The sequence below is a fragment of the Adiantum capillus-veneris genome, chromosome 30 (genome assembly GCF_014529385.1).
Source record: "Adiantum capillus-veneris isolate H3 chromosome 30, ASM1452938v2, whole genome shotgun sequence".
NCBI lineage: Eukaryota > Viridiplantae > Streptophyta > Polypodiopsida > Polypodiales > Pteridaceae > Adiantum > Adiantum capillus-veneris.
This window is the reverse complement of record NC_140960.1, coordinates 33,961,861-33,975,003: the sequence shown is the minus strand read 5'-3', so window position 1 is coordinate 33,975,003 and position 13,143 is coordinate 33,961,861. Positions and strand designations below refer to the sequence as shown.

General features: G+C 43.9%; 1 protein-coding gene across 7 annotated transcripts in view; it reads right to left on the bottom strand.

Moving 5' to 3' along the window:
- The window catches only part of LOC147417776 (uncharacterized), a 35,299-nt gene extending 23,642 nt beyond the window's left edge, over window positions 1–11,657 (bottom strand). Inside the window, exons 1-2 of one of the 7 annotated variants that reach the window (XM_086507325.1) lie at window positions 11,427–11,657; window positions 11,191–11,284 (exon numbers count right to left, since the gene is read on the bottom strand). In XM_086507325.1, the coding sequence (XP_086363451.1) occupies window positions 11,191–11,284; window positions 11,427–11,510 (178 nt within the window). In that variant the 5' untranslated portion in view covers window positions 11,511–11,657. Of the gene's footprint in view, window positions 1–10,836; window positions 11,080–11,185; window positions 11,285–11,426 lie in introns of those variants that run through there. The other 6 variants (XM_086507327.1, XM_086507326.1, XM_086507328.1 and 3 more) reach the window with 6 other exon arrangements.
- Between the last annotated feature and the right edge of the window lie 1,486 nt (window positions 11,658–13,143).

Here is a 13,143-nt window from a genome sequence, read left to right as displayed (position 1 = left end):
TTCACTACTTGTAAATATCTTCTAGGTGTGAGAATACCTCTACACAAAGAGAGAGATTATTATTTAATCTACCTAAATTGTCTGTAGTGTGAGTTTTATACATAACAGTCAATCATTAGATAAATCTAACGTAAGTTACTTCCAGGTGTGAACATAGTTGAACACACAATAAGTAACTCTTAATTTAACTATTTAACTAAAGTTACTTCTAAGTGTGAACATAGTTCAACACAAAGCAAATAACCGCTAACTTTAACTACCTTGAATCACCTTCAAGTGTGAGTTTCCTCTACACAAGTCAAGTAATCATTAACTATCTTACTTAACTTACCTCTCAGTGTAAGATATACTTCACACAAAGCAGGTAACTCAAAACTCCAAAGCCTATAAAAACAAATATATACAAGCTCTAAATTTTCACTAGAAAAAATATGCATATTTAAACTAACATTTTTAGATTTTTCTTCGTTTTGTAAGGCTCACCTATAGGTGAGATGAGAGAAGAGAGATCAATGGAATGAGCAAAACAGTCCGTTTCAGCGTATATAAACAAACTTATTTCGATCCAATTAATATTTCGATGTAAGTATTATTTCGATCGAATTAATATTTTGATCGTAATAATATTTCGATCGAATTGCTAAGAAATTATACGATACGGTGCTTTTGCTGATGTTGCACCGTATAATACGGCCGAATAAAAATGGGTGTCGTATAATACGCCTTAAAAAAATGGGTGTCGTATAATACGCCCGTTTAAGGCGTATTATACGTACACCGTATGACGTACTGTGCAACTTAGGGTTGGATTTGCATCACAAAGCCAAGAGTTGTTGGTGTAGGCCTTCCTTCTCACAAGCTTGGAGTAGGTGATAAGCTTTCCATTAAAGCTTGAGAAGGAGAGAGAGTCTTCTTACTCCACACATGAGAGTGTGTGAGTGTGCGTGTGATAATGCCTTGCAAAAATCAGCCCTCTCTCTCTCTTGGTCGACCCCCCTTCCAATTTGCTCTTGCTACAGTCCTATTGGACCTCCCCAGGCTTAGCCAATGGGAATTAAGCAGTATAAGTAATAGCCTTCTGACATGTGTTCCCCTTTCCCCTTTTGTCAGAGCTTTAGGTAATTAATAAATGCAACTAAACTCTCATTGGACCCCTTTGCCTCCTGGCCAATAGGAATCAGGCAAGCCATTGGGCTGTTGAATGCTCATTGGACCCCTTGGGAGACTGTCCAATAGTCTTCTAGAGAGCTTAATTCCCATTGGTTCTTTTATTAAGTGTTTTTAAATTAATTAAACTAGATTTACTCTAGCCTAATTCTCATTGGTCCACCTCCAAGGTCATCCAATAGGATTTAAGTACACCTTGTGAGCATCTGGGCTAGGGAGCTGACATGTGTCCCTCATTCCCTTTGTGTAAAGGGAGCTTGTGTGTGTGTGTGTGAGTTTCTCTCTCATCCCCTACTTGCAAGGCTTGCCCCCTCCTATGTAGGGATTGACAAAGACTTTTTGGGACACACACAAAGCATCCAATTCCCCCAATGTTTGACCTTTGGACACAACCTTTGAATTTTGGAACCTTAGCATTTTGGAAGTCTTAATGGGTTGAACCTAAGGGTCTTTTAAGCCCATTGTTGCACATGGCTCTTTTACAGATGGCCCCCCCTTTGGATCCCTATTTCCCTCCTTTGGATCCCTACTGTGGCCAGTCTGCTAGCTTAACCAATTTCTAGCTTTTTCTCCCCTGGCACTTCCCCATATTAAATGATCAGTTTAACATGAGAAAATCATTTAGGAGAATTAGATATTGATTATTATGACAAAATCATACTCGGAGGTGCTTCATTTTGAAGAGTTACCAGTTTGCATTGAGGTCTTGAATGTGTGTACATTCCATTTACGCAATCAAAAGCAAATATGCCATCAGTAACGGTGTGGGGGGCCCTTAAGAGGGTTGGTTGGGGCCCCATTAGGTGCACTTGCAAGAGGGTAGTTGACTTGGTCTGCGCGCTCGACCACCTCGACATAAGAAATTTTAGCATGGATATTTGCAATCATAAATTCTTCGACATGATAGAGATGCATCATTGAAGACATGCATTGGAAACATGAAGATGATTGCGAGTATCAGGATTTGTTAGCGGCCTATGATGACAAAGGAAGGCGCCATTTAGATCAACCTATTAGCTTTGGAGTCTTGGCATTGTTTGCACAACCATCTCTCCCGTCTTCTTGGAGAATTCCATCATTCCAGAAGAGGCATTGCATCGTCATCAATCAGTACACATCTTTGGCAACACAACGGGTCCACACCGTCTGCATCTTCTTAGCAATCAGGAGCCATCAATCCTGAGCCTAAGGGTTCCAATCCAAGACAACCACCGCAAGAGTTCGTAGGCATCGAGAGCCTACATTCACAACCACATCCGTTGCAGAGACGATGATTCATCTAGAGCTTCCATCATACGACAATCTAGTCTAAGTCCCAAGAGGAGCCTCTATATTACTTGGCAGTTTCATAAGACATCATACATAGAACTTGCCATGGTTCGTGGGCATTCCAAAGGACACATCCATCTTCATCTCCCATTCAACGTTGCTCTTGTCAATCTTCCTGCGTAGGGGCAGCAGAGGCTAGCCGATAACCTTCTTTGGCACTAACGTTTCCATAGCCAACCATTCGCCCTACGAGCATCCATTCGATTTGCAGTTTGGTTCACACCATCCGAGTTGGGCCAGCAATGGTGATGATATATCTACGTGCAGCCAATGGACTGCCTCTTGGATCAAAGATTCCCTTGTTGGTTACCGGCCAGCCTTCCCTGTCTTTTGGACATTTCCCCATCACCCAGGGGAGCCTCTCTCAAAAGTATTCGTGGAGGACATCATTGTTACCAATACCTCACCTTAAGCAGGAAAGGATGTCAAGTGCACATGGCTTTGTGTGCCACATGGACATGCTTCATCAACTTCCAGAGCCAATTTTCCACCTATCCCTAGATAGGAGTGTCTAGAATCCTCGGAGGATTAGTACCGGCAATTTTATGAGCTTGTTTGCACGACCTGCATGTTCGGATGAGTCCATAAGATTAGTTTTTCCAGTTTTGGAACCCTCTTGCATAAATGGTTTATACAAGCGCTTTGACAGATGTTATTACACTTCAATGGGCATCTGACATGACGAGCATGTAGGTCTAGGTTAGAGGAACGTGTCAATCCAGTCAGTTCGCCAAATGGGTCACAGAATTATGACTTATTGTCAGAAAACTCCCATGCTTCTACCCCTTGGTGGCCTTCAGCAACCCCTCATCGAGACGGATCCAAAGGTGTATCAAATCAGCCCCGGAGGTGCTTCATTTTGAAGAATTACCGCAACGACCATCCCCATTCAAGTCAATAGAGTTTGCATTGAGGTCTTGCATGTGTGTACATTCCATTTACGCAATCAAAAGCAAGTACCCCATCAGCAACGGTGTGGGGGGCCCTTGAGGGGTTGGTTGGGCACCCCATTGGGTGTCATTCTTCTTTTGTCTCTCTTTCCCCCCTCTATACATCTCTACCTCTCTCTCTCATTCTCTCTCTACAAGGAAATAAAAGGAACAATCACTCGTGCTAAGTAGCACACATTCAAGCAAGGAAAGAAGTAAAGATTTGTGGAACTGTAAAGTATAGATCTTGTCACCATTTTAGTTCCGCTGCACCTGACATTCTCTCTCTCTCTCTCTCTCTCTCTCTCTCTCTCTCTCTCTCTCTCTCTCTCTCTCTCTCTCTCTCTCTAATATAGGACACCGTTACTAATACTATGGGTCCTTGCCATCATAACTTTGTCTGGTGAAAGCGGCTTGACTCAAAACCCAAGTCAAAAGGAGCGAGCTACAAACAACCATTTGCTCACATAAGAGTGTGAGCCAGCAAGAGCTTTTGCAATAGATTGATTACTCCACTCCTGATGGGAACTCCCATGCCGGACATACAGGAGAACAAGCAGACAGAAGCATTGCAACTCATCCAACCAGTTCATTGCACATGTACATGCAAGAAAAATGTGTTGGAAAAAGATTCTCTTCGACAGCACCGAACCAAGAATGAATGGTGTCACAAACTAGTGATGTGGCAACAGGCCCTCGGACACACACTACTGACGTGGCAGGCCAGCGGGTAATGCGCCGACAAGCTGACATGGCAGCAGGTCCTGGCAAACGCGCATACAAGCTGACGTGGCAGGCCGTACGGAGCTCCGCCATTTCCGTTGACATGCTGACGTGGCATCGTACGTATTTACAAAAATTACGCTGGCTGATTTTGACTGCTTTTTCTGCAGATTTTGAAAACAATTGCTTTTGGGAACTACTGCTTTTGAGTTTGAAGCTTTTGGGGCTCTGCTTTTAAATTCCTTTGTAACCTTTATAATGAACCCAAGGGGGCTCACTCTGCAGAGCATCTGGACGCAGAGTCTGAGAGCGAGCACGCGCGGGAGTTGTACTTTGATCAAAGATTAATATAAAAAGAAATACCGACAGGGGCACCAGTCTTTGGGGCCAATACCTCTTGGCATGAAACTACGCCTGGCCGTGTCGGCTTTATTGTGAATTGTGAATAAGTTTGAAGTGAATCTCTGCTGTGTCGCGGTAGAATCTTCACTTGGGGTGTTCAAGTTTGTTACAATGGTATCAGAGCACAGAAAGATTCTTCTTCTACGGAGGATCCAATCCTTTTTGCAATGCGCACAGCTTTTGGAAAAGAATCTTCGTGCCCCGACCCCGGACTTATCAGCCACTCCCACCCTTCATACATGGCGCATCGAGCGCGCTACCGTCTTCATCGCTTTGTCTTACAGGGCATAAAGCCATGAAGAATCCCATATTACACATGGGTTCTCGTGAATAATTTGACAGAGATGACACGTCTCAGTGGGAAGGCAAAGAAAAGTTGAAGATTTGACGTGGAAACTGGAGAAAAGAATGAAGATTTGGGCAATTTTTTTTCCACGGACAAGTTTGTCAGAATGGAGTACAAACGTCAAGTGCAGATTGGCATATGTGTGAACAGATTGATTAAGTACTCCAGGGACCTGAGATTGGCGAGACACCTAAAGAATTAACCGATTGATAAGATTTACTCGAGATGGCATGTAGCCATTGCTTCTCCTCTCAGGTAGAGAGGAAAGCCGAAATGACAGACGAGTGCAGAAAAGCAAAACCTGTACTCGCAGAAAGACATGGACAAGAACTCTTGAAAAGAAGATGAACCAAAGGACCACCAGAAGATAAATTCGAGAGTAACGGAACAGCAACCGAGTGCGGAAGAAAAGGAAAGATGAAAGCAGAACTAGTACCACATTGCGTGGGGCCCGACCCGAATCTGATTAACGAAAGTACAAAACTTTGTCGCTCTTGGGGCAAAGTGAAAGATAAGAAGCCCTCAATTTTCTTTGATGGAGGAGCCAAGGCCAACTTCTTGAATTGGCGGCTCGACTGGGAATTACGCCCGACAGGCTGAGACCACAAGCGGAGGCAGTTCTAGCGGCCCCCGGACGGGATGTTGCCATTACACCAATCATTGGCAAAATTCGTTTGCAATGTCAGGGGTATTTAGGGCACGAGGACTTCTACATAATGCCCGTAGGAAGGTTGTGACGTCCTCCTCAAAATCCCTTGGTACCGCAAGAACAACGCCGTGGTTGAGAAAGCGACTTTGACAAATGAAGGGCAAAGAGATTGTACTTAACGAAATTCAGTTTCTTTACTCGATTTTTCTTGAGAGAACTGAATGATGCAAATATGTTTGACCTCGAAAAGAAAGACAAGATTTTTCTGCAATAGAGGCTGACTATTTCTCTGAAGGCGTACAAAGCAAGTTACCTCCTCTACGTCTCGTGAAGATCACATGATTGATTCGTGGTAGTATACAACCGAGCCGGCCACCTTACAGCGTTAACCGAGGTCAAGATAAAGAAACAATGAACCAAAACAGATTTCCACATTACAAGGACCAATGATATACTCGATAGACTTCAAAATTCTACTTGCCAAATTGATATGAAGAAGTGATTATCATTAGATCTGTATTTACTCATGGAGACGTCTACAAACAGCTTTCAGGACGACTTTTTGGATTTTCACAGAATATCGATCATTTGTGGATTTTTCAGACACTGTGGAAGCATAAATTGCTTATATATGTGAAAAAGAGTGAATTTTTCTTGCCGGAGATACACTTTTTGGGACACATCGTCTCAGCAGCAACAGTACAGATGGACCCGGCCAAGATTGACACTATACGTGATTGGCCAGATTTAAAGAATGTTCATGAAGTTAGAAGCTTCTTGGGCTTGTGTTCTTACTATCGGCAGTTCATTCGAAAGTTTGCAGAGGTAGCTTCCCCTTTGCACATTCTGACACAAAAAGGAGTCCCTTTCTCGTGGGGACCCACAGAGGTGACTGCCTTTCAGATATCGAAAGAGAAATTGACTACGAGACCAGTATTGACTTTGCCGGATTTGCAAAAGTCATTCGAAGTATATTGTGATGCTTGTGGTCGTAGTCTCGGTGCGGTCTTAATGCAAGAAGGCCATGTCATTGCCTATGAGAGCCGATTGTTTTCAAGGTCGGAATTGACAGCACAGATTTATGAGAAAGAGCTTTTGGCGGTTATTCATGCTCTTACTCAGTGGCAACATTACCTACTTGGAGCCGATTTTACGGTCTTCACTGATCATCAGAGTTTACGCTACTTCTTGTCACAGAAGCACCTTTCGGAAAAGCAGATGCGATGGGCTATATCTTGTCACAGTTTCACTTCCAGATTGTCCATGTACAGGGACAGAAGAACTTGGTGCCAGATGCTTTGTCCCAGAAGCCGTTAGTCTTGGCTGTTTCCGCGATTCATCATAGAAGCTTCGAGGACATGGTCGATCAGTACGCCACAGATCCAAGTATTCACTCGAATACAGAATAGGGAGGTAGTAGCAGGATATTCCATACAGGATGGCTACTTGATGAAGAAAACGACGTTGTGCGTTACACAGCCGTTGAGGGAAATGGTTCTAACTGAATGTCATTGTCCACCTTTTACGGGTCACTGCGGCATTGACACCACCTTGAAAAGTGTGGCTCGTTACTTCTTTTGGCCGAGACTCAAGAAGGATGTGGACGACTTTGTACGCAGTTGCTTGGTATGCCAGAAGATCAAGTTTGACAGGCATAAAGCACAGGGATTGTTACAGCCTTTACCCATTCCCACCCGCCCCTGGGAAAGTATTGCTATGGATTTCATTTTTTTATCTCCCGAAGACACAGAGTGGGCATGATGGCATTTGGACTGTCATCGACAGATTTAGCAAGCAAGCTCACTTCATTCCAGTGAAGAAAACAGTCAAGCCGGATCATTTAGCGAGACTATTCATTTCACAGATTTTCAGATTACATGGCATGCTAAGACAATAGTCTCTGACACAGATCCTCGATTCACGAGTTTGTTTTGGAAGGCTATTTGGGAGAACATTGACACGCGGTTGCAGTTCTTGTCATCTTTCCACCCGCAGACAGATGGGCAATTTGAGATTGCGAATTCAGTCGTACTGGATTTGTTGAAGTCTTCTTCTTTGGATCAGAAGACTACATGGGAAAAGTATTTGCCCTTGGTGGAGTTTCCCTACAACGACACACAAGAAAAACGCCATTTGAAGTGTTCAAGGGTGCTAAGAAGCTTCTTCAATTTCTAAGCACCTAAGACAAGATTCTTTTAAAGACAATTTTTGACACAAAGTCTAGAAGGCAAAGAAGGCCATCTAGCCGTTTAAAGGAGGAGAGGTTGTCCTCTTTTGACAATGACCAGATCAACAAGAGAACCAAGGAGTTCAAGGAAGGGAGTCAGGCCAGAACACCCATCGAGCCCTTGAGTTAAACAACAGTTTGACGTCGCCTTCTCTGAAGCATGGTTCTCTAAACATTCCAAAGAGCGAAAGGCGACATCTTACTTGAAAAGAACGATGAATATGCAAGAGATGTCATCATGCCTTGGCATCACTTGCAAATGACTGAGAAAGATACATTGGATACATACTACCGGAGATTTGGGATACTTGTCGAAGATTCTTTTGAAAGACCAGATTGAGCGGTTTTGCTATGATTTGCTAAAGAAATTCAAGACTATGCTTTAAACCAGAAGTCTGACTCCATGGAACATGACTAAGCAACGATTTGGAATGCATGCCGGCTCATTGACTTATGCGACGGGCAGGATAGTATCAAAAAGGCAAGAGTCTTCCAGTGAAGAGAATGAATCAAGGGAACCAGATGATAGCTCAACACAGGATTCTGGCGAATCAGAGGGTTCCGACGAACTAAGGAAACCATATGCAAGTTCATCAAAGGATTCCAGAGAAAGAGGAATCACATGATAGTGCGTCTTAGGGTTTCGATGATTGACTTTTACGTGCCAATGGACAAGGAAGCATAAGACACTACTCGTAGGTCCCAGGGCACAAGGAAAGAGAGGAAAAAGGGAATCAACTGGTAGATCACAACATTCCCCAGACCCAGGATAAGATTGGACTTGGACACTGCTTTTGCCAAGGTCCGGAAGGCTTTAGAGAAATCTCAAGAAAGACATAAGAAGGCAGCAGATCAACATCGGGTACACGAGGACTTGGACACTGCTTTTGCCAAGGTCCGGAAGGCGTTAGAGAAATCTCAAGAAAGACATAAGAAGGCAGCAGATCAACATCGTCGCGATTTCAAATTAAAGGACGATTGGGTGCTCTTACGTTTTGAGAAGGCACGCATAAGAAAACAAAAAGGAAAGGAGCGGCTTTTTCCAAAGCTTAGCATAAGATAATATGGCCCTTCCACATAAAAGAAAAGATAAATGATGTCTCCTTTAGACTGAAGCTGCCCGATACTTGAAAGATTCACAATGCTTTTCATGTGAGTCTATTGAAGCCTTTTAAAGGCGATGTGCCCGATGATGGGGAGCCAAATGAGCAACCCGAAGTGGGGGAAAGCGAGGAGATACTCGTTCCAGAACAGATATTGGCACACATAGATAGAAAGATTAAGGGTAAAGTGATTAGGCGGTTCTTGATAAATTCAAGAACTATCCTGCATTGGATGCGAAGTGGATGGAGGAGGAGAACCTAGCAGATACTCCTCAGATTTTGGAACTTTACCTTGAAGCATTCGGTTTAGCATAGTCTACTCCGATAGAGCCCGTGCAACGGGCTTGCACAAGTGGGAAGTCACTCCGCTCCTTTGTCAACGGATTACCCCGATTTTTGATACTGTTGGGACCTCACTGATGTCCCTTTGGGTTTCAGGGATACTGTTGGGCTGACAGTATTCTGCTGTATGACTTTATGAACTGGAATTCCCAAAAATGACACTGTTTGATTTGTACTTGACTTGTTTGAGTGCAGGAACTAAAAGACGAAATGATTGCAACATTTCGGTCTCATAAATCTCTATAGACATGATTGCAATAAGGATTAGTTAATCGGCAATCTGTGAGGTCCCAACTGGATCTAGATGCGATTACTAAATACGTTGTCCATTAATCATGGTCTGAGATTTGGAATGAATTTGAATGCGATTTGTCATGTGATGTCATGTGATGTCCGGTGATGTGACTGTCGATTTGTACAAGTGCTAGATGTGTTGTGTCTAGTGCGTCGGTACTAACAGTCAGTGTCTACTAAGACAGTTTATAGCCTCTGTCTGTTTTACAGGCGTAATCGAGGGCAATTACAATTCTTTCAAGAAGGGGGTATGTCACAAACTCGTGACGTGGCAACAGCCCTCGAACACACACAGCTGACGTGGCAGGCTAACGGGGTAATGCGCCGACAGGCTGACATGGCAGCATGTCCCGGAAAACGTGCCGACAGGCTTACGTGGCAAGCTGTACGGAGCTCCACAATTTTCGGTGACATGCTTACGACGGATTTTTGGAAATTACGCTGGATGATTTTGACTACTTTTACTACAAATTTTGGAAACAGTTGCTTTTGGGAATTATTGCTTTTGAGTTTGAAGCTTTTGGGGCTCTCCTTTTAGCATCCCTTTGTAACCTTTATAATGAACCAAGGGGGCAAACTGTGCAGAGCATCTGGACGCAAAGTCTGAGAGCGAGCACCTGCGGGAGTTGTACTTTGATCAAAGATTAATATAAAAAGAAATATGAAAGGCGTGCCAATCTTTGGGACCAATACCTCTTGGCACGGAACTACGCCGGGCCGTGTCAACTTTATTGTGAATTGTGAATAAGTTTGAAGTGAATCTCTGCTGTGTCACGGTAGAATCTTGACTTGGGGTGTCCAAGTTTGTTACAAATGGCCTCTAAAGCATGTTGTCGAACGGAGTGTTTCTCTCTCTCTCTCTCTCTCTCTCTCTCTCTCTCTCTCTCTCTCTCTCTCTCTCTCTCTCTCTCTCTCTCTCGATTATATATATATATATATATATATATATATAGATAAATAAAACTAATCTATCATTCTCTTTATTAGATCTTTCTCTCTCCAAATAGGTAAGCCTGACCTACATTGAGAATTCTCTCTATTTACATACATATCTCTCTCTTGCTATCCATTCTAAGAAAGCGTTCACCATTCACACAAAGGAATCATAGATGACCAATCACATCCAATACTACAAGGATCCAAAAAGGATTTTGATTGTGTCATTGCTCTATCTTTTCTAATCTCTTAGATGTGCCCCATCTGTATCCCCAGTGAAGCATGTTGCAACATTGTAAGTGCAATTGAAGAACATGCGACCATCCAAGTCAACCCACATGCAACAACACATGAACGAGATACAGACTTTGAAGCAAGAGATTCTTTACATGGCAAAACGATTGAAGACATGTGACTATTGATGCTGTCCAAAGTATCATCTCGGGTCTTCATTGATCACTAGTGGGAGATTTGTATCTCTTATTGCTACCTGTAACATGTTACTCCCCACCCCACAATGGCAAGATTAGCTTTCTTTTGTCCTCCAACCACCTCCTCTGAGTTCAAAATCTTACTCCCTGTACTTGTCTTTGTCCATAAGGGTATTGAAGGGGAGGCATTATTCCTAAATCAATAGCCTTCCACATGTTCAAATAGGTTGCATCTGTTCTCGCTGCGTGCATTGTGCCTTGTCAAAAAATGGCTGACTTACTATAACAATGGAAGGAAGCAACATACCTGACCTGCAGCTAGAGAGCTTGAAGAGACTGCAAGGCAGCCAAGTACAGAGCTCCATCGCAATGTTGCGCAGGAAACGTGGCAAGCTCTTCCTGCAACCTACGAGAAATGACGAATCTTAATCCCTTGCCGTCACTTCCTTGATAAATCCAGAGACCAGATCACTACATACACGTGTGTGTGTGTGTGTGTGTGTGTGTGTGTGTGTGTGTGTGTGTGTGTGTGTGAGTGACGAGCTTGCCTGCGCTGCTTGAAGCGAAAGACAGTAAGTCGTAGCAGCTCCTACTGGCACCAAAACTTGTTCAAAATAACCATGAGACTGCATGTGTACCAGAGTGCATGAGCGAGGGGGCGCCGCTGCGTCTCCGATCGTTCAGTGGTCGAGGAGGAGGCTGTAGTGCAGCAGCAGACGTGGAGAGAGAAAAGTTGCCTTCAGCGCGCGTCGGGTTTTTGTTTTGTGCTTGGTTTGTTTAACGCTAATAATTACAATATCACTCACAATTGTGAGTTTTGGGGCTTCAAAAAATACTTATTCACCACCTAGTGGCTTCACTTAAAACAAATCCAGGGCACCCACACCCATGGTTAAGGCGGTTGTGTCCTAGATGTTCCTGAGGAGTACAGAAGTAGCAACCTCGCTCTTCAATTTGTTCATAATTGGTGTTCAATGCAAGGTTGGTAGGGGTTTACACAGGAGGGTCAATGCCTGATCGTACCAAAATCTGGAAAGCTCTGGCCGGCCTCCAAGAACCCCTTATCATAGTCAGCGATTTCAATATGGTAGAGTCTTTGGAGGACAGGTTCTCTCTAAAGGCATCACTGTTAGAGGAGCTGAACAGGAAGCTTGGGAGACTCTCAAGCTCGAGCACCAGTTGTGGGATGTTGGGACTATAGGAGAATTCACTCGTTTACACGAGTCAAGGGCAAGGCTAGATACAACACATGCATTTCTGATCATTACCCCCTACTTCTCGCCTTGGATGACAAAGACTCCAAGATAAGAAATAGCTGGTTTCATACAGATCCATCTTTGTCCAAGTTACCAATAGTGCAGGTGACCGTCGCGCTCATCTGGACTCTTGCCTTCAAAGCTCACCAGTCTCCAGCAAGAGCTTGGAGTCGAGACATCGTGGACACCCAAAGCAAACTCATTCACTTTAGAAAGAAGGTCACCTTAATACGCCCGAAGCGAAGGGATAAATTGTATGAAGACCTGGCTAGCCTAGAAGCCTCCCCTCCCTCTACTAAAACTCAAAACCTCATCTCAACACTTCGTAGCCAGCTCAGGAAACAAGAGAAAGTTATTCTCAAGCACTCCTCAGTCTTTTTAAAGCAATGGTGGGCTAGGAAGGTTGACAAACCTTCAAGGAGATGTTTAAATCTCTCTGCAAGAAGAATGCAAGAGATCGGATTCCCCTTTTTAAAGCCTCAACTCCCATAGAGTCTGATACACAGAACCTTAATTTGTACGAGGAGATTTTGCCTCCCTGTTTAGTCCTCCGGAGTCCTTAACACTGGAAGTCGTTGAAGTGCACATTGAAACCCTATCTTGCAGGTCTAAAGTCGTCCCGGCCCAAGAGGTCGTTGATGTTGAAGCACCCCTCTACATATCAGACATCTTCCAAGCTATAGAAAGCCTCAAACCGAATAAAACTCCAGGGTTGGATGGTCTTCCTTCAGAATTATTACAGGAGTTTCAAAGAATTCCTAGCGCCCTTTTTGCTAGCAATTCGGGAGGAATCCCTAGAACACACGGGCCTTCCCTGTGCCATCAACATGGGAGTAATAAAATTGATGCATAAGAGAGGAGTCAAAGATGACCTGTCCCAACTGGCGTCCCTTGACAATGCTTGACATAGCTGAGTTAGGTCTTCGAGCAAGCTCAACCGAGCGAGCTTTTTTTTTTTGAGGGCCACCCTCCCTACCTCCCCTTCCTTCTCTCGCCGCCCATGTGCTTC